Source organism: Falco punctatus (genome assembly GCF_963210335.1).
Source record: "Falco punctatus genome assembly, chromosome: 1".
In the NCBI taxonomy this organism is placed as follows: domain Eukaryota; kingdom Metazoa; phylum Chordata; class Aves; order Falconiformes; family Falconidae; genus Falco; species Falco punctatus.
In genome coordinates, this window is record NC_137580.1 from 73276114 (window position 1) to 73303543 (window position 27430).

The window sequence follows — 27430 nt, forward strand, 5'->3', positions numbered from 1 at the left end:
TAGGGATCCAGCATGCCACAGTACAAGCTGACATACTTCAATCTGCGAGGACGAGCAGAAATCAGCCGTTACCTGTTTGCCTATTCAGGCAAGAAGTATGAAGATTACAGAATAGAAGCAGCAGACTGGCCCAAAATCAAACCGAGTAAGTAGCACAGAACTAAGGCTTCGCTAGAAATGCTGTCAAAAAGCAAAAGAATTTAAGAGGTACTGATGGTTTGTGAGCAGAAATACATTTAATTCCTGGCTTTAATTAAACCTATGGGAATTTTATTGTCTAGGCAGTCAAAATGTCATTCCTAATGCTCTCACAGAAGTCCAGAAACAAATCTTCAGAAAATCAAAAGTGACTTACCTGCTGTCATCCAGATGGGCTTTTACTCCTTATCAATTCAGTTCAGCTTTTGTCTGCCTAAAGCTAACCAAATGCATGCTCGTATTTTCAGCTTCTTTGGAGGATTCCTGCTCAAAGACCCCACTGCAGCATTCACCCTGGTTTTAGAAGGCCAAATTGGAAATTAGTGTCAAGGAGGACACTCCTTTGCAACAAGAAGGGTCTTCAGAGAGGGGAAGTGATGATTAAAAACAAAAAGAACTCAGTTGACATAGCAAAGAGAAAATGAAAGGATCAAAGAGGTGCTAGAAAATAATAATTCCTAAGAACAAGCCCTACCAGCCCTTCCGAGAGTACTCTGTAGGCTACTGCACCCCATCTATTTCATGGTTTTTAGTTGAAGTAACCTTTTCCCAGCTATTCAAACTATTTGTTATTTCTGTTCATTAAATTAGACTTAGTTCAGATGAAACAGATCTTGAGTTTGGAGACTGGGAATATGAAGTCAGAGATACTTGTATCTTCATTTAATGGATTTGACCTGTGCTTTGCTACACAGGCTATGACTCTTCACATCCAGAATGAAGAATAACGTCTTAAGTTTGGGGGAAAGGCACAACTAATGCACAAGGTGATTAATAGAAACCAAGCGACGTTTCTTGATAGGCTTTCACACCATTTAACAAACCCAGCCAGTAAGCTACCAAATTCTTGTAGGGTGCAGTTAGATTTGGTCTTTCCCAGAATGTTCGCAGTGACTTGAATAACAAATATTGAAGCGCCACTGCTCTCCAAGTGGCAGCTGAAGCCATCTGTGGTGCTCAAATCTAGAAAACACTGGCTAACAACCCACAGAGAGGCATGTAAATGAAGCAGTAGAAAGAGAATATTTTCAGTTAAGGATGCCTGTCTTTGGAAACTTTTTCTTTGTAAGAGCTTAAGCCTGTTGACCATGTGGTATAGCTTATTTCTCTTCCACTGCATTTCTCAGGGATGCAGGGTAGAAACTAAAGGTGAGACTGAGAATTCAGATGAACAAAGGAAAGCTTTGCATAGGCCTTTTTCATACTTAGCTATGCACATATTCACATGTACATAGACCTACTTAAGTCCTGAAACAAAGTTCAGAGAATATTAGCAAAGTATAATTCCACATAAAGTTCTGCATACTTATTTTTTAAGCAATTAAAAGAAAAATGCAAAGCGTGAATAGCGACTTAAAGGCTACAGAGATATTTGCATTCTAGGAGGTGTTCTAACAGCAGATCTATTAGACAAGGTAAAGGAGTTGCACCCCTCTTTGAATATTGGTATGTTCCCAATGTCTGAGCTAGTGCAAGAAACAAGGGAGGAAAATCCCTCCTATGCTTTTTTCATTGCTCACATTGTGAATCTCCCAGTGAAGATTTATATGTTCTTTATATGTTTATACTTGTTCACTACTGTGAATGCCCAGCTACAACACCTTTACCACCAAAACACTGGGAGCAGAGGCTCCCTAGAAAACCTAAGCCATATGGTTTGTACCCGTATCTGCTACACTAATGAAGTTAGTTAAGTCATCTAACCTTTGGATGTCTTTGTTTCTCTTTCTCTGATGTGAAAATTTTATTGCCAAGAGTTAATTAAGATACTTCATTTTCCCTGCATAAAGGCCTTTCACAGCAGCCTCTGCTATGACTGATCCCTAGATGAAATTCCAAAGCAGATAAGAAGTTTAGTAAAATGTGGGAGTTGCTGCCCTCAGATTTGTGAAATCATCTGTACAAAATTTATGCTGGCCTAAGAGTTCTTTGAATTTCAGGCTTCTTTAGACACCCAGTCAGTCAGTCAGTGGATGGGAACTGGAACATATCATGCTAATTGACCAGGAAAACGTACACCTAGAAAGAAATACTTGGCCGCATGTCTGAAGTGCTATTACATCTTATACCAGGATGCTAAACTTTTGCTTCTGGAAGGCTCCCTGAATACTACTAGCTCAAGCACCAATGTAATGGTGGCATTTGCCAGACAATCAGCATTGCAGACAATACCCAAGTTAAGTGGTTTGTCAACTAAAACAAGAGTAAAGGTATCTCATTTGTATGCATGATAACGTAATGTTAGTAAAAAAATTGCCTGGATATGACTACCACCGCCTTTGTGAAGCAAACTTTATCTGGAAATGCCATGAGTAAAGATATCTCCCACAGGGAAATCAGCAAAACCCTGAATGAAAGGCAGCAACAAGGCTTTGCAGTAAAGAGCCTTACACTGTGCCAACAAGACCAATAGCCACAGCTTCTATCTGCCCTAAGGTACCAAAACATGGACTTTGCAGGCCATGACCCAACACAAGAAAAGGTTTCCTCCTAGCTAGGGACTAGGTCATATAGAATTTGTGCATCTTAACAGTACAACAATACTGTATACAGCAGAGATGCACCATTTTCCATAAGGAAAACAAACCGCTTGCATCCTCTCCTATCCTGAATTTTCAAAATGTGCCTCAGCTCCCTCTGTGGAGGCAGGGATTGAAAATTACAAAACATTAGTCCTCAGGAAAGCAGGTAACAGGATCCTTGCCAAACAATTTCCATTACTGCTGTGTTTAATCATAAATATGAAATGAGGGGACCCATCCAACCTATTATGCATACAAAGGCATAGCTGGGAGATCTTCTGCACTGCTATCATTCATATTCTGTGTTCAGATCTTTCTTATGAAGCTCAGGAATTTTTTTTTTTCCTTATTTTGTCTGCACTGAGTCTACCTCAAAAAAGAAAGAAAAAATGAATTAGCAGATTCCAGTCTCATCCTGCTGAAAACTAAAGGCTGGTAAGTGTTTAGCAATAAGGGGAATTACACCTGCATTTGATGTAACAGCAGCTAACGTAATTAACGGCAGTTTGGTACACCTCTTATTTTGCAACCCTCAAAACCCATTAAAATTGGTCCAATTAATTGAATAATTACACAATTCTATAGTGGAGTGAGGTTAAGAAATACCAGAAAAATTGCTATGTATGCTTACATATACCATATTCGCATTTACCCACTTGCCTATGAACAATCTGAAACCAGTTTTGACTGTAAAGTCTGCAAGCACAACATAATGTCCTTCTTTTTAAAAACTTACAGCATGATAAAATAAGATAAAGAAAAAAAAATACTTAGGGAAGAAGTCTGGACAAGAGCAGCACTTCATGTTTCTTGAGCCACTAAGGGAACAAATCAGAGAATTCAAGTTTGTCTAAGAGCACAAGGATTCAGGCCTCTGCACAAAGGATAGGTTTGCTTCATCAGTTTTCACAAAATTAAAGTAGGGTTTTACGAAAATACTAACCTCCCAGCCAAATCATCCACATAAACCAGAAAATACTGTCCTTATTTGAAGAAAAAGGCTTATTTCTTAGTTCTCCAGTAAAATTGATAGGAAAACAGAAAATGTGTGCATTAAGATTGATGTGCAGAAAGGCCGTTTAGAAAACAGACTTGCAGTTGCTGCAATTTTAATTTTAACCTGGATTGAAGCGTGTGACTGGCTTTGTTGTTTGTTTTGGTGCTTTTCATGTGGCTTCCCCAGGAAACTGTTGTGTTAATTGTCCTTCAGGCAAATAAGTAACTCCTTGCTTCTCGAAATACTGTCCCGCTTGATTCTGTTTACACCTAAGTGGTGTTTTGTTTTGTACAAGACTAAGTCATATTATAACATAAAAAACTATGTCATTTAGCTTATACACTCTGAAATTAGAATTTCTGTATCTCAACGTTTCTTCTTTTCCCCTTCTGTCACTAATCAGATCATCTTTGGTAAATTTTCTAGTTGCTGATTTCAGGCAGGGACTGTAGTTTGTAACATAAACAAGCTTACGCAAGCTAGTATGTAAGTATCCGTGTTGGCTAGTTTTAACACAGGATTTTAAACAACAGTTTAGTATCGAGTGGCAGCTTTAGATGACCTTTCACTCTATATAAGTCAATAATTATTTAAATAAACTCACATTTTACATTTCCTTTTGAACAGACTTGACCATGACACCATTTAAACCAGAGTCAACTCAAGATCTATACACTAGCACATAATAGACACATTTGAGATCTGTATTGCCATAAAATAGGCTCCTCACAAAAAAACATCATGCGGATGTAAGTCATGATATAGCCAAAATTCCAGTGTAACGGTGCACAGAGTTACCATCCTCTTGAGATATTAGGCTAGCAAGCAGTAACAGCTTTTGTTCTGTGGCTCATTCAGGGAATGGCAATTACACAGACTTTATCACCATAGCAAAGGAAACTTTCATTGGGCTGACTCCTGTACACATCCCATAATCTGTTTAGGAGGGGTGGAATGGTGCTTGAAAGGCCCTCAGGAAACCTGACAGACTAATCATTGCACTGAAAATACTTCCAAGGTAAATCTTAAGAGGCACCTGGCAGCAGACAATAATTCCTGGAGGGAGCAATTGTCATGTTGCCAGAGTGACTTGCTGCTATGTAGCTCTGCATGAGATGTGTAAATAGCTATTTGGGTAAGAAGTAGGGCTTAGCAACCACTTCCAAGGAGAACATGAGTTGTAATAGCTATAGCACTAAAGCTGGGCTACAGTGAGATCAGAGCACCATCCTGGCCATCCCTTTCTAGAAGATACAGACTCTGGATGCCTCCAGCTCCAGGCCAACCGCTTCCCAGGGGCCTTGCTCCTCTGGCAGCCTTACAAAAAAATGTCTTTCATGTGCCTCTTATTGGAAGATGCAAAGTATCTCACATATTTGTTTCTCATGATCCAACCTAAATATAAATGGAAACTAAAAGCAGTTACGTTAGCTTTCAAGGCAAAGGAGAACTTATTTTGACAGAGGCAGCATAGTAGGAAGTGTGCCTGTCACGCTTATTTTCCCCCACCTTTGACTAATCCAGCTGTCTTACTATGGCATCAACCTAAGGTGCTTGATTGCAAAACCATTAATTATTCAGGTTTTGAGGGACAACCAAATGCTTAAACACAGGCTGCTTAGCATCAAGGTCATGGGCAGTTTCGATACAGGCAGGAGGAAGCAGGGGGAAGAGCAGGTCAGCTTGGGGGGAACAGGGAAACCTGCACTCACCTCTGGGAGAAAAGCTGAGGCGAGTCTGGATAAGTGTGGGGAGGAAAGAACAGAGATGATGATGAGAAGAATAATGAAGAATAGAAGAGCGGAAAAGGAAGAAAGAGCTAAGGGAAGGAGAAAATTAAAAATGGTGCCCGCAGAGGGGCTGCTCACGGCAGGGGGAGAGCAGCGGTGTGCAGCGTAGCACAGCACGAGGTTCTGGTTGCTCCACACCTGCGCCCACCAGCCCAGCTGCCAGGACAAAGCTGTGCTTAGCACTGGGCTGGGTGTCCCCTCCCTGTCCCCTCCCAGGAAACAGGCCCAGCTGAGCACCATCCACGGGGTCGTGCCCCAGAGAATGAGCGAGGAGCTCACAGGCAGAGGGAAGGCCCGAACCACAGTGAGAACCTACGGGCATGCCAGGCTGGGAAGAGTGATCACAGCCATTACGGACTTCGTGGGAGGGAGACAATTTATACACATGTCCTTGCTTTTACCACACATCAGGCCTCATCACCCCTGGCTAGTACCCAGCAGAGACTATATAAACATCACTGTTCCAGTCACAAAAGCCAACCAAAATGAAAGCAGTATCAAAAGGAATTCATCCAGCTCCTAAACACTGTACAGACATTTCAGTGAGTCCTTTCTAAAATGAGACTGCAGATCAGCCCGAAAACTTACGCTCACCCTCTGTCAAGGTTTTTCTTCATGGGAAGCGTAAAGTCTGCAGATTTCATTCCAGCAAGCATTTATAAAAACAACGAACAACGAAGGAAAGAGGAAAAGCAAGATTTTGCTAAATGGAAATTCAATTTAAACATGACTACAGCTTTAGTTATCCAAACAGCATGGTTTTTCAAATAACCCTGTTCCTCTTTTCAGTGAGCTTTCAGTCTAAATCTGGAAAACAACACAGATTCACAGCGCCTTCTACTTCAGATAAGCAACAAAGCAAGTAGAAACTGAAAGGGAAAGGTCATATATTCTGTGCATGCTTGAGAAATGACGCTGTTTGTACAATGACGGCAACAGATTTTTCTAGTTTTCCTTCTTAAAAAATGTAATCGCTCAAGTGGGAGCCGGAAACTTTGCAAGACAACACTGTTTTGAAAAACATGGGAAGGACATTCACGTGGATACACAAGGGTATAAACTGACGTTAAGTATGAAGCAGCCCCCTAACCGATCAAGGTTAAAGAAAAACTAGCAAAGTAGTACGCACATCCTTCCAGTCTGCACTGCTGTGGCTTAACTGTTCATTCAGGATGGCTCTCCAATGCAGATTGTTTCATCATTTGCCTCCAAAACCCTTATTCTACCCAAATGAGATCCCTCTCACACTCCAGCTTCACATGCCACCTCTTTCACTTGTTCATCTAACATAGGAACCTGGCAGAAACCAACCTACACACTTAGCTCATCTGGAGCTGCACCAACCATGCCTTTCGCCAAACACACATACAATTTAGCAGGTTTAATACAATGCTTATACACATGGCACATTTGGACACCCCCAGAGGTTCCTTGAACGTGCGTCATCAACAAACAGAGCTAGGGCCAAAAGCACCACAGGAGGCTCAGAGCAAGAAGCCCATATCCATGAGCCTAGGGGTAACGCCGCTTAGATTCACATACAAACAGATGGTTTTCTGTTGTAGGTTGGAGCCCCCGAGTAGATGGTCTGGCTGTGGTTTTTGCTGCGCTTCAAAGAATATGGGCTATGGGCAAGGTGTCTAGATGCCACACTGAGGTTATGTGTCAAACCCTGACCTCGCCTCCAGCAATCAAACTGCGCCCTAGCATCTAGCATGAAGGCTCTTTGCATCCATCCTTTGGATGAACTGTGTGACACAAATTCACTCACCTCCTCTCCACTCTGAAAACGAAGTCTCCAGTTTTCACAGGGAACACATTCCCACCCACAACAACCAAACTTCTCTATACAATCAATCTCCTGGTTTTGCTATGAATTTATCAATATCAGAAATTGTTCTTTGAAGTTACAGGAGCAAGAAAGATACTTCACTGCAGGTTACTAAAAACTTTGGTCTTTTTACATGAATTTTGGAGAATAGTGTTTGAGATATTTGTTTTTCCCTATGTGTTTCCAGACTGAAAGTACAACTTTGTAAGTTATCATACCTTTTCCTCCAATACAAAGGAGATGTATATATTTTCTGCCTGTTGCTATTTTCTTCAGCTGTAAAGCAGCCTGGAAATCTACCATACTTTCTGGTGTGCAAGAATAGCATGCCCCACACCAAAAAAGAAAACAGATTTTTATGATGATCTGCCCAGCACAAGTGTGCTTTCTTCAAACGTCTCAGAACTACACTCATTTATAGCTTATTAACTCAATACTCGACAAAACAGTCCATCAGCAAGAAAAAAAATCCACGTTTACATTCAAATCACAATTTTTCCCCCTGTTCTTTATAAGAAAAAAAAATCAAATGGCATTTTGAACATACAAGAAAGGAAGGAACATCTCCCATTTACCATCTGTTATGTTTTAACTAGTTCATTGTTTAGTAATGATGGCAATAGATACACTGCCTCTTAAGAAATAAACCCCAAACCTCATTATAAATCAAATGGATGATGCCTTTTGGATGTTTAAGGCTTGCGGCACAATGTGCAATAAAATCCGCTCATTTATTAATTTTATACTTGCACTGTGAATCATGCAATTGCGTGATTGTTTCTATTGCGCACAAAGCTGTATTTGTATAGTTTTAATTGTAAAATCAGTTTCTTTTCCAGGAAAAAATAACCAGATCTTAATGAAAATAGTTCAGCACTGAGGAGGAAGCACAATGTAGGCATTACTGATGTTTTCAAGGCATGAATGGCGATACCCTTGAATTCTGTGAACTGCAAGAAAAAACAAAAGTGAATCCAGAAACAGCCAGATTCCTGAGAAGCAGAAGGCGAGTGATTACTACCGCTCTGCCACCCAGCCGCCTTTCACACCTTAATCTATGTTCCTCAGCTGTCAGAAAGATGCCTCCCTCCTTCTGCTGTAATCAAGGGTATCTTAAATAATGTGTCTACACAAACAGGCTTTCATTTTCCTTTGAGTGACTGACAAAGTGAAATGCCAGTGACAGCTGTTGCTTTTAGACTTTCACCCGTATGTAAACACAGCAGAAAATGGACAGTTCAGTTTCTAGATGAAGCAATTTTTGTTGCCCAACCTGAGCAGCGATCATCTCATCATGTTTTGACAGTTATTGCTACAGAGGCCAGTTAGTCACACTGACCGAACCAAAAGGGCATCAGCCCAGCAGCACTCCCACTGAGGCCTCCCAGAAAGGCCAGTTCACTCCTCCGCGGGCAGCAATTATTGCTCCCGAGCTGGCCACGCTTCTGCTGTTACCTGTTGTCAGGCACTGGTGTGCAGCCTTGGGCAGGCTGGGGAGGATCTGGAGATGTCTGTAAGCTGCCCACCCCGGCATGCCCAGCAGTCACGCACACTCTCATCCCCTCGACTCTCACTTGCTCAGAAGATGCACTGATACTCTGCATAAGCAAATGTTATTTTCACAGCTCTGCGGCGTCGGAGGCAGTGATGCTCAGGGCACTCCACACCATTACTCCACAGCACAGAACCAAGGCTCCTCTCATTTGTACAACCAAAGACCTTTTCAGTTTAGCATTCAGGGATGCATCTTTTCCTCTCTGGATTCTCAATGAAGCAATACATGGACTTGCCTGGACCTTGCTGTTCTCTGGATAACATACAAAGTCTTCTGTGCAGAGTCTATTCTTGTTTCAGCAACAAGTAGCAGCGTATGCTTTCTCCCTGGGGTACCAGCAGCAAATGATCTTTGAGTTCTCTTACTTCTGTGGGTCATCAGCATCAAAATTTATACCAGCTTGACAGGGTGCTGAACTTTGCAGGGTGGATGATTGCAGGGGGGCGCAGGTATGAGTACAGTCTTCAGATGCAGAGAAAAAAATGCATAGAGGAGTCCTGGATGTTTTGCGCAACTGCCAAATTAATTTTGCAGATACAGATTTGGTATCCAAGATCCTGCACCTAATGTGATTCACATACTGCATGCTAAACCACAGAGCCGTGTGGCAGTGCTCATCACTGATGAAGCTGCCTTGATAAACAGGTCATGAATGCATGAGGCTTCATAAGCACTGAAGAAAATCTCATGCAATAGAAGTGTCATTTCAGCTGTCCCATACAGACAGTTGTCCCGGGTGTGAAAGCACTTTGCATGTTTCCAGTAATCAACATTCTCACTTTTCCACTACCATCTTCTTACATCGCAAGGCAGCCTTAAGATGGGCATACACCTGATTTACATAAAGTGTAATCCAGATGAAAATGGGGTACAGAGCAATTGGCTATGATCATGTACTTGCAGTCATGTACTTGGAATTTATGGAATAGCATGCTTTGAAATGCAAATATTTCAAGTACCTCTGGTGAACAGCAAAGGGTTCCCACGAGTGGATTCTCACCACCCTAAATGTGACAGCTTTTCCCAGTTTAAGCTTTGCTCCAAAGCTCCAGCCCCACTTGATATCACTCCAGCAGCTTCTCCAAAATGTCATAAAACAGTAGCCCAAGTTTTCATGTACATTATGCTACTAAATTAGTAACTGAAACACTGATTTATCATCTCAAACTCTTACAGATATTCATGATGCCTTCTTAGTTTGTCTTCCCCATACTTAAAATCTGGAGGCTTCTTCCCCATGACTGACTGAACTATTATTATTTTAATGCAAGCCATGTCAAGTAAATTTGAGTATCTTCGCATTTGCAGTTCAGTGTGAAAGTGTATTTGTCTCTTGGTGATGACTGTCAATCGAAATGTCTCATAACAACGTAAGTTCTGAAATACAGATACTTCTCTGAGTCACTGCTTCGGAACTTAATCCAAGTGTACATGAAAAAGCACCTTCACAAGTCTTTACCCAATCTCTTGCTTCACACCCCAGCTGGATGCTGCACTACAAAACCTTCGGTAGTACTTTGCTTAACCTTGGCAGTCACTCTGCTGGGGAGGAAAAAGCAGGGAAAAGAAGGAAACCCTAAGATTCCACTGAAAAGTTTCCCTGCATAAAGAACTCACGATATGTAGGAGCACGTTCAGCCTTTACAGCACAAGGCTGAGAAATAGGAAGTGCAATACCTGATTTCTACTCTATAGTTGCCTTCTTGCAGAGCGATCTGGTTATCTCTCTAACCCTACCTTTTTTAAAAAAAATTATTTAATTTTTTTGGTCATGCATTTGCCTACAGAAATACTGTGAAACTGTTATAACAGCACATACCCTCTGAGTGGTAAAAGTGCAACTATTACAGACTGCCACTGTTTAAGGGCTATGATTTAACTTTTGGCTGTGTTTTTTTTTCTTTTCTTTTTTTTTTTTTTTTCTTTCTTTCTCCTCCAAGCTATCCCATTTGGAAAAATCCCCATTTTGGAAGTAGACGGAGTTACCATTCACCAGAGTCTAGCGATAGCAAGATACCTTGCCAGAGAATCAGGTAACACATATTTGACTCTTTCTTTGCTCTGTTTTGCACCCATCTTTAATGCTCCACATTACATCCACAGCAAAAATAGAAGCAAACCAACAGCTTGGCAAGCCCACCAAGCAGAAGTCAACCCCAGTGTGGTAGTACCGGTACTAGTATTTTTCCAGGCATAGTTAATAGTTATCAGCCTCTTGTTGCATCTGTAGCTTGTCTGCCAGTGCCAAGCGCTGACCACAGACATGCAGCGTACCAAATGGGATGCTATTAGAGATGCCACTCATAGAGTGATGGTATAAAAAGTACTGAGGAGCACCGTATGGTGGCATGGCCCTCCTTACCATCATTTGGTGCCGATTTTGCTCATTGGGTTGGGGCTGCTGCGGCAATCCTGATGAGGTCTCAGGCTACGTGCCCTGTGGTTCCAACATCAGAAAGGAGAAACCAAGCAAGGCACACCTGCTAGAATGCAGTCTGACTGGGTTTGAAGTCAATCAAATGTCACATAGGAAGTAAAAAAAAACCACAGACAAAAAAAAGTTCAAATTAACCACCTGTAGCATGAAATGCTAGGGTGTTCAGAGCTGAAGTCGCATTACTGAGCTCCATACTATGGCTAAAGGAAAGCTCAGAAATAATCCCTGTTTACTGTGATGGCGTTTCTCCCCTGCACACATTACCTAGACTTGGGCCGGGTTCTCCAGCCAGAAACCTTTATTCACCTGCCGCTGCACAAGAAAGCACGTATCTGTGGCTTCCCCGAGGCTCTCAGGGCAGCTTCCCCAGGAGTTGAACTTTGAGCTGCCAGGCCAACCAGAGAGACGGCCAGGAAGAGGAGGTTTAGAGAAGCATTAGAGATAATCACAATCAGCAGACTGAGCACTCTGAAGCAGATTGCGGCACCAATTCAGAGCTGGCAGAGAGATTATATCAGATGGTGACATCACTTGCATCCTTAAATACTTACATGCTATGGAAGTACTTGACCGGTTAGATAAAGTGCTATGAGACTTAGTAACGCAAGCAATCAAAGAGAGTAGTCAGGGCTTGCTTTAGGTCAGCAAGCTGTCATTCAAAACCATCTGCAAAACTGGTCTAGCTGAAGGCAGGCGTGTTTATGGTGTACTGACATCAGGAAATTGAAAAGGGGACTAGGAAGAGGGTATTATTTTTTTTTTCTCCTTCACACTCTGAGCAGAGATGTAACCTGCATTTCAAAATACCTCACATTTTCTGAGGAAACCAGCAGAGGTGCAGTGTTGTTCTTCAAGGCACTAGCACAACATATTCTCAAGCATGTCTGCAATACCGTGTTCCTGCCAGCTTCCTGCATCTTTGATACAATCTACAACTTGCAAGAGAAGAGAATGACGAGCATCCACCTGCTAATGAAAAACGCTGAGAAAAGCCTGCCTTCCACCCACACTGCCTCCCTCCCCTCCCCTGTCAGGAGGCTGATCTGGAGCTGTGCTCCTTTTACAGTCTGAAGATCTGACTTCAGCATTCCCCCAACACCTTTTACATGGGCTTGCAACAGCCACAGAGGCTAGGGTTCTGGAGCACACTCAGACCATGCTGTTCTCCTTCCGGTGTTAGTCACACTGCCAGCTACAGCAGGAAAAAGCATATATGGAAGGAGAAAAAAAATCTTTTTGACTTCATAGCCAAAACTTGTTATGTCTGCCATTAAGTCTGTATTATGTGTCACTAATGCTTTAAAACTAAGAAATAGCATTTGTAGGTGCCCATCACCAACAACTCTTTACTGAAGGCTCAGAGAACTTGATGCCAAAAAGGAGAGGCACACCTCTCACCTTCAAAAGCATAAAGTTTCAGTAAGGAAGATGACTTGGCAGAGGGAGAGCACACAGTTTACGGGAAACACAAAGCTTCCAGGTGAGGCTTAAAAGTACAGAGGGGAAGATAAAAATGACCTGAACCTGCACAGAGGTAAAAGCATGAAACGAGAATGAGAGGGGAAAAAAGCAGTAGCATTAAAAGAAGTGCAGGCAAGCCAAAGGGTAACAGAGAACTAAAGCAAATTTGTAAACAAGACAGGCTAAGGTGCCTAATTACAATGAAGTAATCAAAAGCAAGCAGGATGTCATGAGAAGGTCCTAAATGGGGCTGAATAGGCAGGATAGAGGGAAAGAGAAGTAGACTTTCACAGAAGCACTTTTGGAGATTGCGTTGACCCAAATGGAAAGACCACGAGATGGAGAAGGACATTGAAAGCTGGGATGAGGAAGAATTAACAGAAAGGAATTGGTGCTGACCCTTATCGAATGTGGTGGGATGGTGTATGGCAGAGAGGATAAAGAAGCAGTAGTCAGGCTGTGGGCTCAGGTGATGGAAAGAACAACTGTACCTTAGACGGCTGTATGAGGCTGGAGGGGGGAAAAAAAAGCAAAGGCAGATGAGACTGAACCTGGATGCAAGGAGTCAACTGCACGTTGTTAGCATCCACAACAGCCGCAGAGATCGTACTTCAATGGAAATGTTCACAAAGAACAGTTTACCTTTGGGGTATCAAAAATTCCTGCTGATGCTTGTCTCTAACCTCCCCTCATATGCTTGCTTCTCACAGGTCTGGCAGGTCAGACACCTGTGGAACAGGCGCTAGCTGATGCTATTGTGGACACCATAGATGACTTCATGACACTCTTCCCTTGGGCTGAGAAAAACCAGGACGTGAGAGTAAGACAATCACTAATTTAAACAAAGATAACACATAAGCCAGGCATAACTCTGTACCTGAGCACCTTCTCTCAAGACAGTGCCATGTATCAAGCCCTGGGTCCATCAGCTCAGCAAAGCTGAGCTGGAGGAGTTCTGTGGTTCTTCCTCGAGGCTAATCCAGACAAGGCCTTCTGATTTCTTTCAGCTTTGGAGGAATTGAGGCCATCACGAGCTGCCCCTCACTAGTTCACCTTGAATCGAGGATGCCATATGTGCATACATCAAACTGCTCTTCAAAGGGGAAAGACAGGACACTCCCACCCAGCCAGCACTACACGATAACTGTATCTTGTCACAGACTAAGCTCAAATCTTTCTCCTTCTGCTAACTCAACAAGATTAACAGCCCTGCCCATCATCTTTTTGCACTTCTGCATCTTGATTTCTTTTTGGGGTTTAGTAAACATCAGTCTTCAATAAGATCAGCTGCCAGGGACAAATACTTTTCCATGACCAGAGCCACGTAAGAGAGCGGGTACTGCTGAGCAGGGGAGGTAGCACATCCCTCACTGTCACTGCGCTCTTCAGACCTCTGCGACCCCACGTTGGTCCTCCGCGTGCTTTTGCAAATACTGATGCCAGGCTAACACGCTGCCATGGCTACCTTAACGCATAGTCACAGCGAAGCCCTAGAGCATTTGGTTTGGGGTTTTTTTGTTTGCTTGGTGGGTGTTTGGTTGTTGTTGTTTTTTTTTTTTTTTTTTTTTTTTTTTGGGGGGGGGGGCAGGGGGCATTGGTCCAGTCCCTCTCACCAGAGCCCCAAATACAAGAACAGGCTGATGGATGAGTTAACTCCAGAGTTACAATGGCTCCATGCAGCTCTGACCCAAGCAGATGACTCAGCCCTTTGAGGAAAGTGGTAGTATAACAACAGGTCTCACCATTAACTACCAGTGCAGCCACCTTCCATTTAATCCAAGGTAACTTTTCAGATCCGCTATAGGAACCACCCAAAAGCAATAATAAATAATGAAATTGTATGAAAGCACTCTAAAAGCTTGCAAAGGAAAACCTGAAAGTGTATTTGGAGGTTTTCGTATTGGAAAATGTGAATTACTTCATTTCCTAGTGATTTACTGAAGTTTCCTCATTTGGGGAGGGGAGTTTGACTCATGATTTTTAATCATTTCGGAATAGCCACACTATTGCTAATGTATTAGCACAGAAGCAGCCCTATTGCCACAGCACTGCTACTCCCTTACAGGAAAACTCCTGTAATGCCTGCATGTGTCCCGGCTCGTACTCAAGCACTTCTCCAAAATAAGGACCCAGATCATGCTACCAGTGATTAATTTAAAAGGAAAGAGTTTACATGAAAGCCTTGTATGCCTGCATGCATGCAAGGGAGCGTTCTAGGGCCAAGGAAGATGGCAAAACTTACTTTCTGGCAATCTCTAACATTTTTCTCACTATTAGCTGTTCTCCCTCTCCCCTCCCGGGTCCACTGCCACCACCTTGTGGTGGAAGCGGTGTCTCATGGTTTCAGAAGACCAGATTTAAGTAATTTACATGCAGTAAAGTCAGAAAAGTTCCGCAGCCCTGAGAAGTGCCTACAGGAACGCACACCTCAGAGAAAGACGAAAGGATATGCAATGCTATCTAGCCAGTAGCAAAGAGAAACCCAAGCAAAGTACAGCGAGCACAGGTGGCAGCTGCCCATGGAAGCTCCCTCTATGCCAGGCACAGACTCCCCTCACCCTACACGCCCCCCCCCCCCCCCCCCAAAAAAAAAAAAAAAATAGCTGGCCTTGCAATAGTTTTTTCAGGCATTGCTGGGGAGCTCCAGGGTTGAGACAAGTAGGTCATGCTGCTCCTGAAGGTGGATCCTGGTCATGTCCCCATCAGCTTCATGGATGACTACATATTTCTGTAGCTGGGGGGAGTTCGCTATTGTCATGATCATAGAACAGTCTGGAGGTTTTTTTTGCAAGGCAGGCTGGGGAACTTACCTAAACAAAGGAAATGTTACAGCACAGCATACAAATATAAAATTTCTGGACTGAAAACTTCTGCCTGTTACTTGCAGTCACCACACAGTTACTAAGCTCTTTACAGAAAGCAAAAAATTATGACAGATATTCAAACACGTTCTGCAGAAAGACTGGTTTGATTTCAGCCTGCATTTTGGGGGGCCATTTAAGCTGCTGCCTCTGCTAGAGTTATTTTTTTATTAACCTGAATTTCAAAGCTGTTGAAATCATTCCATTCCTGTATAGCAGTGCTTATTTAACCAAGCCTGAGTACGTTCCTCCAAAATCAGGCCAAGCACATTAACTGCACAAACTGTGCCACATTAGTCAGACCAGATGATCACAACAGTCTGCAATCTCAAGTGCTTCCACGCAGGTGAGAAAAGAAAACCAGAAACAGTTTCCCTATCCAAAGGAAACACCTAACCATCTAAAAGCAGCCTTAAAACTTTCTGCTGTGGGGAACACCTAGTGGAGATATATACGTACCCTCATACTTTATCTGCTTTCATACAAATACTGACACGCATATGCTTCCATGTAGACTTCAGTCTTTTAGCCACCTAAAATCTCATTGCTGCAGAGACAAAAAAAGCAGAATAATCTGCTAACACAAAAATTCAAAGATAAACACAGCAAAAGCCCAAACCCAGGTTCCACATTTCACACGAGAGGGGCTGATAAGGAAGGATAACTGAGCAGCACCTGACTGACAGCACGGAGAGCCTGAGCTAAAGGGATTTTGGAAGTCTGAGACCCTGTACACTAGAAAACATAACATCCAAAAAAGTCCCAAAGAAATGACCATAAGACATTAGGAACGTTATTTTATAGATGGATTCTTTCTACATCTATGGCAGGGCCCCCGTCTTGCCACAGCTGTGTGGCTGTTAGCACAGATAAACAAGCAGCATCACCCCCCACGCAGTGCCACAGCATCTCAGGTGTTCATTAAGGGAGCAGCTGGCTTAAGTCACAGCTCACTAAGCCACAAATGTCGTGTTTTGGACATCTCACCCACTTCGTGGGTAATTATCTCAGCTTTCCTGAATTCTATAGTGCCCCTTTGAATGCATCCAAATGACAGTTACCTCTGCATTTATTCGCTTATCTTAATTGCTGATTGCTGTATAAATCCTGACTTGGATGCTAGTATACTCCTCCTTCCAAGAACTGAGAGCGCTCCAGAGTTTGTATCAGATCAAATGATTCCACTGTCACCTTTTCCAGATTTCAGCTTTCTTTTTCACAAGTAAGAAAGCCCCAAAAGTTCAATTTTGCTGACTACTTACACATTGGTATGCATCTTTGTGTTTCATTCTTCCATCAGAAAAAAGCATTTGATGATATCCTCACCAACAAAGCACCTGAGTTACTGAAAGATTTGGATACTTTCTTGGGGGATAACAACTGGCTGGTAGGGAAGTCTGTAAGTATAATTTGTTTCTCCCATTCCAACCAGGTCGCAAGAAAAATAAAGTCAGTGACTGTTGTTGAATTTCTGGACTTCACACCAGCCCATGAAACAACTCTCCCTGCTTTTTTAACTCTTTGTTCTTACCAATACAGCGGAAATTGTTTTCCAACTATTAGAAGAGCAAAGCAAACCAGGACGAGGATTTGCATTTTCTCTAAACCAGTTTAGAAGTATGTTGACTCCAAACAGTACAAAATGCCTTTGTACTAGTCAATACAGATGGGAGTTGTTTAGAACTCTGCTTATAACCACTGACCAATTTACAGGACAATATGAAAAACAACTCCATGAAAGTGTAATCCCCTTTTTTACCCAGAACTGTTTGGAAACCATTAAAACACTTCTCTGCAGCACAGTTTCAGCAGAAAATATTGATATTATAATGCAATTAATATTCATAGCAAGGGCTTTATTTAACCAGTTTTTACTTAATTCAAGCCTTGCATTGCAACCTAATTACTAGCTCTGTAATTACAGCCTAAAAAAACCCATAAAACCATCTTACACAAAACAGATCATGTTTCATTTCTGCAGTTTGCTGAAAATGTTAGCCCCCGCTTTTAAGATTACCAACTAAAATTTATTGCTTTCTCTCCCATTTCCACCAGGTAACATGGGCTGATTTCTACTGGGATGTGTGCAGTACTACACTTCTGTCCTGTAAACCTGACCTGGCAGACAACTACCCCAGGCTTTTGGCTCTCAGAGACAGAGTGCAAGCACTTCCAGCTATTGCAGCATGGATCCAGAAAAGACCAAAGACTATAATGTAGATCAGCTGTTCAGACTGGAAAAAACAAATGCATGTTTAGTTTTCAACATAAGCACCCTAAGTTATTAATTTTAGAATCATTTAATTTCAGATGGGTATGCTATACAAACTCAAAATCTGCCATAGGAGAAAAACTAAAAATCTGATTTAGTAGGGTAGAGCCTGAAGGAGAGGTGTGGTTTCAGCCACATTTCCCCCCTCACAACTAATAAAGTGCTTGATCAACCTAATTAATGTTCTGTGGGCTCTCAAAAGGAGAAGAGATGAATAAAGCTTCCTGCAGAGATGTAATCTCAACAATACTTTGTTTATTGTAGACTTTCAGTCTGGAGAAAAGTAGGCTAATTAACAGAGAGGATAAACATGTGGGAGTACTAAGGACACCACACAAGAAAAAGACCCACTTAGTCAACAAACTCAGGTTTCTCAAGCGCTTTCTTTAGCCTCTTGAAGCTTGTGCTAAGCATCCGAAGATCCTCCCCCATCCCAAAAAAAAAAAAAAAAAAAAAAAAAAAAAAAAAAAAAAAGCAGCTGCAGAGCTGAGCTGATGCCCAGACCAGCACCAGTTCTCCATAAACACACCAGCTGCAGAAACACTCAGCAGCTCAGTATCTGTTCCAGTAAGCAGGAGACAAGTCGGGGGGGAGTGGCAGGGGTGGAAACCAGGTTTGGAACAAATGAATGAACAGTTTGTTCTTCCAGCACTGGAGAAAACAAGTAGGTGGAAATCCTGGCAATGCAACCAGTGTGTAGATGCAAGCAGTTTACATGAACTCAAGGGGAGACAAGTGCTTGCAAGAGAACTCTACTGTGTGGCATAAGCAGCTAAACCACAACAAACGGGCAGTCCTCTGGGCTGAAAACGGACACTATTGGGAGCGTATTTCCCTTCACACTTGCTTTTCCCTCCCACCAGAAATATTATCTCATTGAATCATTAGTAATGCCAAACAACCGCTAACAGTTCAGCAACAAACCAGGTTCTGGCAGAACAGCGAGGAAGATCCAATCTTGTGCTCATTCCAGTACGGGATCTCCACCTGCTTTGTAATTCCTCAAATGCTTTGTTATAGCTCTTTGCAGACTTTTCCTTCTTCAGCTCCCACTCCCTCCTTGCCCACCAGTCTTCAAATAGCTGTAGGGTTTTTCCCCCCCTGTACAACCTTCCCCACCAGTCACACCGAATGACAGAATGGTTGAAGTTGAAGGGATCTCTGGAGGTCATCTGGTCCATACCCCCTGCTCAAGTGGGGCCACCTAGAGCCAGCTGTTCAGGACTGTGTCCAGACAGCTTCTGAACATCTCCAAGGATGGTGACTCTACAAACTCTTAAGACCCCAAATTAAAGAGGGTAGAAACAGTTCCAATAATAAACAAACAAACAAGGCAGAAACATATGAGCTTCATAGCACTTGACAGATACTGACCCCAGGGGGTCTATGATGTTTAATATTGCTGATTGTTCAAGAAGTAACCACTGCTCTGCTAGAATACTTTAACTGATTACATGCACATACCAAACCCAACCACCACACAAAACACCCTACAGGGCAGGCATTTTGTTTCATTTCATATCTGAAGCAAACAGGTGATAATGTGCAAATGTAATGGGGGTAAGAGTTGGGTTAGGATCATGCTCAACAGAAACAGACAACCTAATTAACTGTAGCATTAAACACTTGTGGTTGTGTGTTAAATCCCACTATTTAGTCTCACAAAACATGCGGAATTAAAGCAGCACAGCAGACAAACAGATTCTTACCTTTTTCCCATTCCATGTAATACTATATTCCTTCACCCTGTTTCAGCTGTGCATTTTGGAACATGCAGCACAGCCATGGAAAATTTCCAGTAGAAGGCAAGTAAAGTTTAGTTCATGCTTTGAAAAAATTTAAAATATTTTCCATCCATTTCATACTTGCAGAAATCACATACAGTTGGAAAAAACACCCACAGCCATAACCAAACCAAAAAACACCAGATGTCCTCAGATACTGCTAGTCATTAGTCAGTGAAGTGATCTGTGAGTTGGACAAGGTGAAACACTGGGCAACCATGGACTCCAGATCCTCTTCCTTGCTCTTCACATAAAAGTGTTTAAGTTCCTTCAAAAGAGGCAAGAAGTATCTTCCGACTGTAATAACCACAAACAGAGAAGTGGTAACTATCGGTCAGCCCCATATTAAAAGGCAAGAGTGAATTCTAGGATGCAGTCCTCAGATTCAGCCTGGTACAAATTTGATGAGCTCTGCACAGAGCATACAGCAGCTGAAGTTGTAACAGAAGGCAGGGGCAGTAAGGATTCCCCATACTTCGCCTTTCCCCAGCTTCTAAAAGAGTGCCAATTTGAACCTTAACCACTCTGAGTTCAAAAGACCGAATTCCAGTCTTTTCCTCGATCCAAGTAAATGGACATCCCCCTCTCCTACCTCCTCAAATCACATCCTGGCCAGCAGATTATAAACTTCAGGTGGAGGCGTACCTCATCATTGATACCACTGAAGCTCTTCATTTCACTGAGATAAATTCAAAATTAACAAACTTCAAGAAAAGAGTAAGACTTAAGCTTTGAGTTTAGGGCACTTCATTGGCAGAGCACAAACCTGGTATCTATACCAAGGACTGACAAAAAGATTGTGACCTGGATAGAAAGTTCTATTTGGCAGGAATCCTATTTTTATAATCAATACCCTAACACACCTGTGACTAGAGCATAATGAAACATTAGTAATTAACGACTGCTGGATAAAGCCAAGTCAGTTCAAATGTAACACTTCAGCTAGTCTGGAAGTTGCCTGTTTGATTTATAACATGAAAGTTATCATCCAACCCCGCAATAACCACAAAATGAAAATATTTTGTTAATCTATGGAATTTTATTTGAACAAGTTGATACAAAACCAGTACAGTACGTCAAATGAACCAAAACAAGCAGAAACAGACTTGAGCATTGTCAAATAAGGCACATAAAAATCTACACACAGAATCCAGTGAAACAGACAGTTTATATATATATAATTTGGAGGTAGAAATAATTACAAAAATACTGACAAATCTTAAGCAGTAGCAGGTTTGTTAAAACAGTTACTCCTTAGGTCCCCATTTTGAAAAGCAATCTGTAAAATAATATCAGCATCGATGTTGGCACATTTGGGCCACGTATGTTTTAAGCATCAAAAGAATGCTATCAGTGTTAAAAATTTTCAATACCATGAGGAATACAATAAAGAAACTACAAAAGTTATAAATGTTCATAAAACTCACGGTCATCAATAATGTAAGAGTCCTTGGGGTACAACATCACCTTTCTTCCTTGAATTAAACAACATATTTACATTTCAGAGACCTAATGAAGCTTTTAGTAGTGTGGCTATATCAGCTGGAATGGTTCCTTCTTCTCCTGGCGAATCAAACCAAGCATTAGTACAGCTCAAAATATTTCACAAACAGAAAAAAGCCTAGATCCCCAAAACTGTACAAAATCCTCTACTTGTAGGAGTCTGTCACTGATTGGGGGGTCAGAGTCAGAGGACACTTTGTGTCAAACTAAACAATAATCAAAAAAATAAACTAGAAAGATCTATTGAACATGAAAAAAAACCCCCAAAATAAGAAGGCTCGTTTGCATCAAGAACCTTGGGTTTTTTTCAGAATAATATATTGCAGCAACCTTATTTCACTTAAATGGCCATCATTATGTGCAAGAGACTTACCTGCATCTGCTGCAGTCATATCTTGTTCTAACTTCAGTTTCTGCTGGCTGATTTTGAGCATGGATTCTTCAATAGTCCCCTTACTGATTAGCTTTATGACTTTTACTTCCCTGAAAACCACAAAACAGGATAAATCCATTTTTATATTTTCTTTGGAGTCATGCAAAAGGGAAGGATGCTATGCCTTTGCTCAACTAGCAGTGGTTTAAAACAAGGAGAACATGAACAAAAAGAGCAATAAAAAGCACATCTAGTTTTTCTGTCTGAACCAGCTGTGCTCTGTACTGCCAGAAAACTTGTTTTCTCCTGCACTCCCAGCCACCACAAAGTCTGGACAGTCACAAAAATCTGTTAACAGAAACAGCCCAACTTCCTCCTCATCACAGACTACAGTTGAAACATCAGTTACTAAACATACTCTGCTGCTCACATTAGCTTATTCTGACCGAGGACTCTAAAACAGTCCATGGTTTCACTGCTTATGATTGGGTAGCACTTCAGAGCTTTGAAGCCTCCTGAAGAGAACAAACAGCTTTGCCCAACAGTCCCAAAGACTTCAGAATTGCCTTGAAATAGTTCCGAGCACCAGAAATTTGAGAATTATAATTTCAGAGCTATGAAGAACCGGAAAAAAAGAGGAGAAAGTAAGTAACATTTCTTCTGGCAGCAACATGTGGCGAGACAATTACAATTACCTAGCGCCCACACAACCCAGAGCTGGTTTACAGAAGTCTCTCCGTAAAATGGAATTTTCAAGTCATAGAATACTGTCCTTTTAGCCTCCTTTAAGAGCTTGCCTCCAAGAAAAAACAAGCATTGTAATGAAAAAGTCTTACCTCGTCTGACCTACTCTATGGCATCGGTCTTCTGCTTGCTTATCATTGTATGGGTTGCAATCAATGTCATGAAGAATAACAACATTCGCTGAGGTCAGATTAATTCCCAAGCCACCAGCTTTGGTTGACAGGAGGAATACAAATATGCCCATATCTGTATTGAACTGATCTATTAGATGTATCCTGCAGAACACATGCAATCAGGCCTTAGACAAAACACCACACTGGCTCCAGAGTTGAATACAGAAGTTAGGACAATAATCTTCTAAAAGGGCATTTGCAAAGCAGCTCAAAAGTACAGATGTTATGCAGACAGAAAAAAAGGGTACTAACAGTCCTCAGCAGTGACCAGAGAAACATACACAAAGTGGCAGATTGATAGCAAAGAAAAGAGGCTTGAAAAAAGATTTTGGACGATCATCAAATAAAACGAGCAAGTTGGAGAATGAGGGAAGACTGAAGTGCATGAAACAAATGGGAAGGGGGAGAAGAATTTAGTGTCACAATTATTTTCTGTACAGACTTCAGCTGTAAGTGGAAATTAATACCACAGCAAGAATGACAGGTTTTTGAAACAAAGAGAAAGAGCACCTAAAAAAAATTTTAAGTAGTCATGAAACAGGAAACAGCAGAAAACCAGCACAGCTCTAATACAAGAAAAGCATTGCAACATTTTCAGCTGTGAAGGACAGAGTAAATGGTTTGTCCTAGAGTAACAAAGGGGTTTATCTGCCTGTTGTAACAGAGATACACTGTACTTCCAAGGAATATCTACAGGTGAGCTTTCGTGATGCTGAGACACAAGCAAAACTAACACACCATGAACTGCTGAAGACTCAAGTTGTCTGTTTCAATGGCTAGGGCTATAATCCAACCATCTAAAACTCACCTTTCAGCCTCATCCTTACTAAGGCAATCTGAAATCCAACATTAAACCCCTTCTATAGTCAATGCCCAGTGACCACAGAATTCCACACACTGGAAAACAAAGGTAAGGGTTTTAAGCCACCTCCCCCACTCCTCCATGCACACATCCATTTTTTCCTCTCTCATCTTCAGCAAAAGTCACGTACCTATCAGAAATCTGTGTTTTTCCATCCAACCTAATATATCTATGTTGCCGGTGTTTTAGGAAAACTTCCAAGATATCCAGCATCATAGTAAACTGGCTAAACAGTACAACTCTGTCACCCTGGAAATGACAAAGCAAAACAAAAGTTTTAAACCACACCAATTACAAATAACAAACTATACAAATACTTTACTGGTGCAAATACATCCTTTTACTTTGAATTCCTGTTTTCCGAACTAAAAGACTAAGCTGAAATTCATCAAGTCAGGACTGACTCTCAGTGAAGATACCATATCCAGTATTTCTGCTGCATTAACCCACATTTTGTCCAATAGTTTAGTTACTTTGCACTTAGGTGACTCAAGCAATCTAGAAATCACGTCAAAAACATAAATGCCAGATCTACTCCATTATAAACGTCAACAAAATGTTTTCGTTAAATACCTATATTTAAGCTATATTCTATATAAAAGAGTGCTACTGTTCTGTGTTATCTGAAATAATTGAACAGATACATAGCACACTTACGTAAATTCAGGATACACTGAAGTATTATGGTACATGCTTATTTGTAAAGTAAGTTGGTTCGAATCTATGACTCTAACAGTAACCTCTTCTTACCTTCATGCTGGCTTAACATATACATGATTATTCTGATGTAATACAGTCTTATTCAACTGCCAAAAGAGGGTCAAAATTCATGAGCTGTGAAAATGATGCTAACCCTCCTGTACATTTGAGAAAGTAGTGGTAACCTGGGATGAATATCCTGAAACTTGGAAAAATGGGAAAGCTTATTTTAGCTGCGTCTCCAGTAACATGCATATGCAGGGCTGCACGTGAAAAGCTGTGAGTATTGCTTTGCAATACTACACGTGCACTAAATCACACTCTAATACCCCACAGAATAGCAACTGGGTTGCATATAAAACTAGCAGATGTTAATTTAACCAGTTACTTAGAGCCACCCTTTAGATCAACAGGAAAAGGTATTTCAGCCATCTGTAGTACCAACCTTCTCTTTAAGGTCAGAGAGAATGCATTCCAGTGCTCTAAACTTCCCAGAATCCAAGATCTGATCCATGTCTAACTTGAAGTCGCTGACATGAGAATATTGCTTACAAAGCAAATGCAGCTCAAAATCTGTCATTACTGTCATATCTTCAAAGATAAGGTCAGGATTAGCATCACAATGCGTGGGTTCCTGTTAGCAAAAAAATCAAGGGAAATAATGCAATACACAGTCTCACCAGACAGACAAGAAAAAAAAACAAAAGACACCACACAGTAACATCCAAAATTTCTGAAAGAACAGAGTAGCACAACGAGACATGGACAAATGCCAGAGCGTGGCTCATGCAAGCAACAAAAGATGAACTCTGCAACCCCAGGTTTATAGTAGAGGATCATTACTCGACAATTTAGCTTTTACAAGAATTTGTACTACCAAAAGCTACGAAGTATATGCTTAACCTCCATAGCAATTACCTAGTTCCCATCAAGCCCTATGACCTTTTACCCCTGTATCAGACCTCTTCCCCTGAAGGCACATTCCCTAAAAGGGAGGTCCAATCCTTGGATAGATGGTAGAAGACATGGGAAGCCCAGCCCAAGATGTAGGGTGGGTAGAGGGATGTCATGCCTGGAAGAAAGAGGAAAAGAAAAGCCACATCTGGAGAGTACGATGGTATGAGTAGGAATAAAAAGGGACAAAAATCCTTCATAAACCAATGGGTCACTTCTTCCCTTCCCCCCCAGCCTTGACTGGCTTTATTTTAAAACAAAGCTGAAGATATTCAAAGCCAGCTGCAACTTTCTTAGGGCACCTGCTGCATATTCAGTTGTGGGTTTTTTTATACTTTAGAAAGAAGCAACAATTTTCCCCAAACTCCACAGGCATTAACCCCAGCCAAATTACAAAAAAAAGTCCTCAACAGTTCAGTACTTATGCCTTCCCTATGTTAGTTCTGTACAGCCTAGATTTCTTGCTACTCAGAAGATACTAGTAAACTCAAGTGCCCACCCATGATTTTTTTCTTACTTCGGTTTTAAATTTTGGGGTGGAGGGAAGAGGCGTTAAGGGGGAGCTAATGAAAAGGCGCTAACTGCAGTCCCACAACTGTTCCCTCCCTTCTAGTATCTGATCCAAAAATCAGTGTTAAGCACATACAGAGCTTGATAAGAGCACTGGATAGATGCAGAGAAATAAAAAGCAGCAACAATTAAGTTTTGTGAAGACACACTTTTGACCAGAGGACTGACAATTAAAAAAAAAAAAAAAAAAATCTATTTAAGTTGCATTAAGAATTCTGAGAATTTAACGATTGCTTTTCATTCTCATCACCTTACCTTGAGCATAAGCATGGACATTGTCCTGAGCTTGTCAGTCGTGTAATACTGACGATGCAGAAGAGGGTGATTAGCCATTTTTCTAAGTTGCATCATTACATTTCCCATATCTGAGTTTTTCTCTGTAAACAAAAAAATAAGGTAGATTCAGCAGTAGTACATAGATGCCTACCTGACATCATCATCTCTCAGGAGAACTTCATTTGTAAGAGCCGAATTTGACACTGTACCTATTACCTGAACTTACAAAAATTTCACAGAAGGGATAAAGTCAGTTTAGGATTATCAGGCGTTTCTACAAAGCAAGGGCTTTCAAAGGTCATTCAACGTATGTCTGGGCATGAAAAAAATCCAGCAAAAGGAAACAAGATCCTCACATACCATTACTGTTAATAGTTTTCTTGAGCTTGTTTAAAAGATCACAGTATAGTTGTTCCTGTTTCTCAGACATGGCACATAATTCAGTGAGATCTTTTTTGGGAGGTAGTTGTTTCAGGACCTGACAAAATGAAAACATACCAGGTAAAAACTGTACTGTAGTGAGTGGTCAGTAATTCCGTACTATTGTACAAGCCTGCTTTTAAGGCACTCCATTCTCCACATCTCAACTCCTTTCACTGGCTGCAGCTTGGCTAAGTCAGCAGCTTAACTTACTCATAACTTGATTTGGATTGTACATCACCCCCTCCATCAAGTAACACTGTCTGCACACTCCAAAACTGCAAAAAATAGTAATACAGGCAATACCCAGAACCTACTCCCCTGCTCATCAGAGATACCCTCTTCAAACCACTGATTAATAAATTATGCAATTACACAGAAACGCTTTTTGGATCACTATTAAGTTTTCCCTTTCTTTTATATATGCAATTCTAGAGAGAATTTAAATGGGTTTGGGGGTTTAGAATGAAAACCAATCTGATGATAGCAAAATAACTTAACACACACATTTCTAGTCATACATATACACACATACATAAACGCACATTTACAGCACATTTCAGTTAAAACATCATTACACAAATATTTTAGTGTTAACATGGAGGATTTCTCACTTCTCATCACTTTGCCATGCACTAAATCATCTTTTGCTGATCCTTACTAAAATTCTCAACTGTAAATAGACAGCAAATAATAAGCATCAAAACCTGATGCTGCAGCAGGTCACGTTTTTACTCGCAACTTCTATAATACAAGTAATAGCTCAAGTTTCTTGCTCTTCCTAGATAAACAGCTAAAATTAGTACTGAAAAACTATGACCTTAAATTCTACTGTTAGTCTCAAAGATTATCAGGCCTTTTAATAATATGAAGCCATTATTTTAAAGGCAAAAATTACCTCATCCTTCACTCTCCTTAAGATGAATGGTTTTATTATCTGCTTTGCATGTGCAATCCTCTCCTTTTCATATATGCTTTGTTCTTCAGCACTCTTCTAAGGAAAATATTGCAAGAACTTAATTACAATGTGAAATTTTCAGCAGTAACACCATATTAACTATTTTAACTTGATGAAAAACCCAGCCAGAACAGACGGATCCAACAGGACCATTAGTATTCTAAGATATCCTGTTACAACACGTTCTTAC

General features: G+C 41.2%; 2 protein-coding genes across 3 annotated transcripts in view; one reads left to right on the forward strand and one right to left on the reverse strand.

Annotated features, from left to right (window-relative positions):
* Nucleotides 1–18173, forward strand: part of HPGDS (hematopoietic prostaglandin D synthase) — a 30202-nt gene extending 12029 nt beyond the window's left edge. The window contains exons 2-6 of the mRNA XM_080369277.1: nt 4–145; nt 10834–10926; nt 13502–13611; nt 16953–17051; nt 17708–18173. Of these exons, the coding sequence (XP_080225403.1) occupies nt 13–145; nt 10834–10926; nt 13502–13611; nt 16953–17051; nt 17708–17872 (600 nt within the window). The 5' untranslated portion in view covers nt 4–12 and the 3' untranslated portion in view covers nt 17873–18173. The remainder of the gene's footprint in view (nt 1–3; nt 146–10833; nt 10927–13501; nt 13612–16952; nt 17052–17707) is intronic.
* Nucleotides 18174–20727: 2554 nt separating this feature from the next.
* The window catches only part of SMARCAD1 (SNF2 related chromatin remodeling ATPase with DExD box 1), a 45914-nt gene continuing 39211 nt past the window's right edge, over nt 20728–27430 (reverse strand). For both annotated transcript variants that reach the window (XM_080368742.1, XM_080368743.1), the window contains exons 17-24: nt 27181–27276; nt 26223–26340; nt 25842–25963; nt 24508–24696; nt 23494–23612; nt 22421–22603; nt 21585–21694; nt 20728–21271 (exon numbers count right to left, since the gene is read on the reverse strand). In XM_080368742.1, coding sequence (XP_080224868.1) covers nt 21210–21271; nt 21585–21694; nt 22421–22603; nt 23494–23612; nt 24508–24696; nt 25842–25963; nt 26223–26340; nt 27181–27276 — 999 coding nt within the window. In that variant the 3' untranslated portion in view covers nt 20728–21209. The remainder of the gene's footprint in view (nt 21272–21584; nt 21695–22420; nt 22604–23493; nt 23613–24507; nt 24697–25841; nt 25964–26222; nt 26341–27180; nt 27277–27430) is intronic.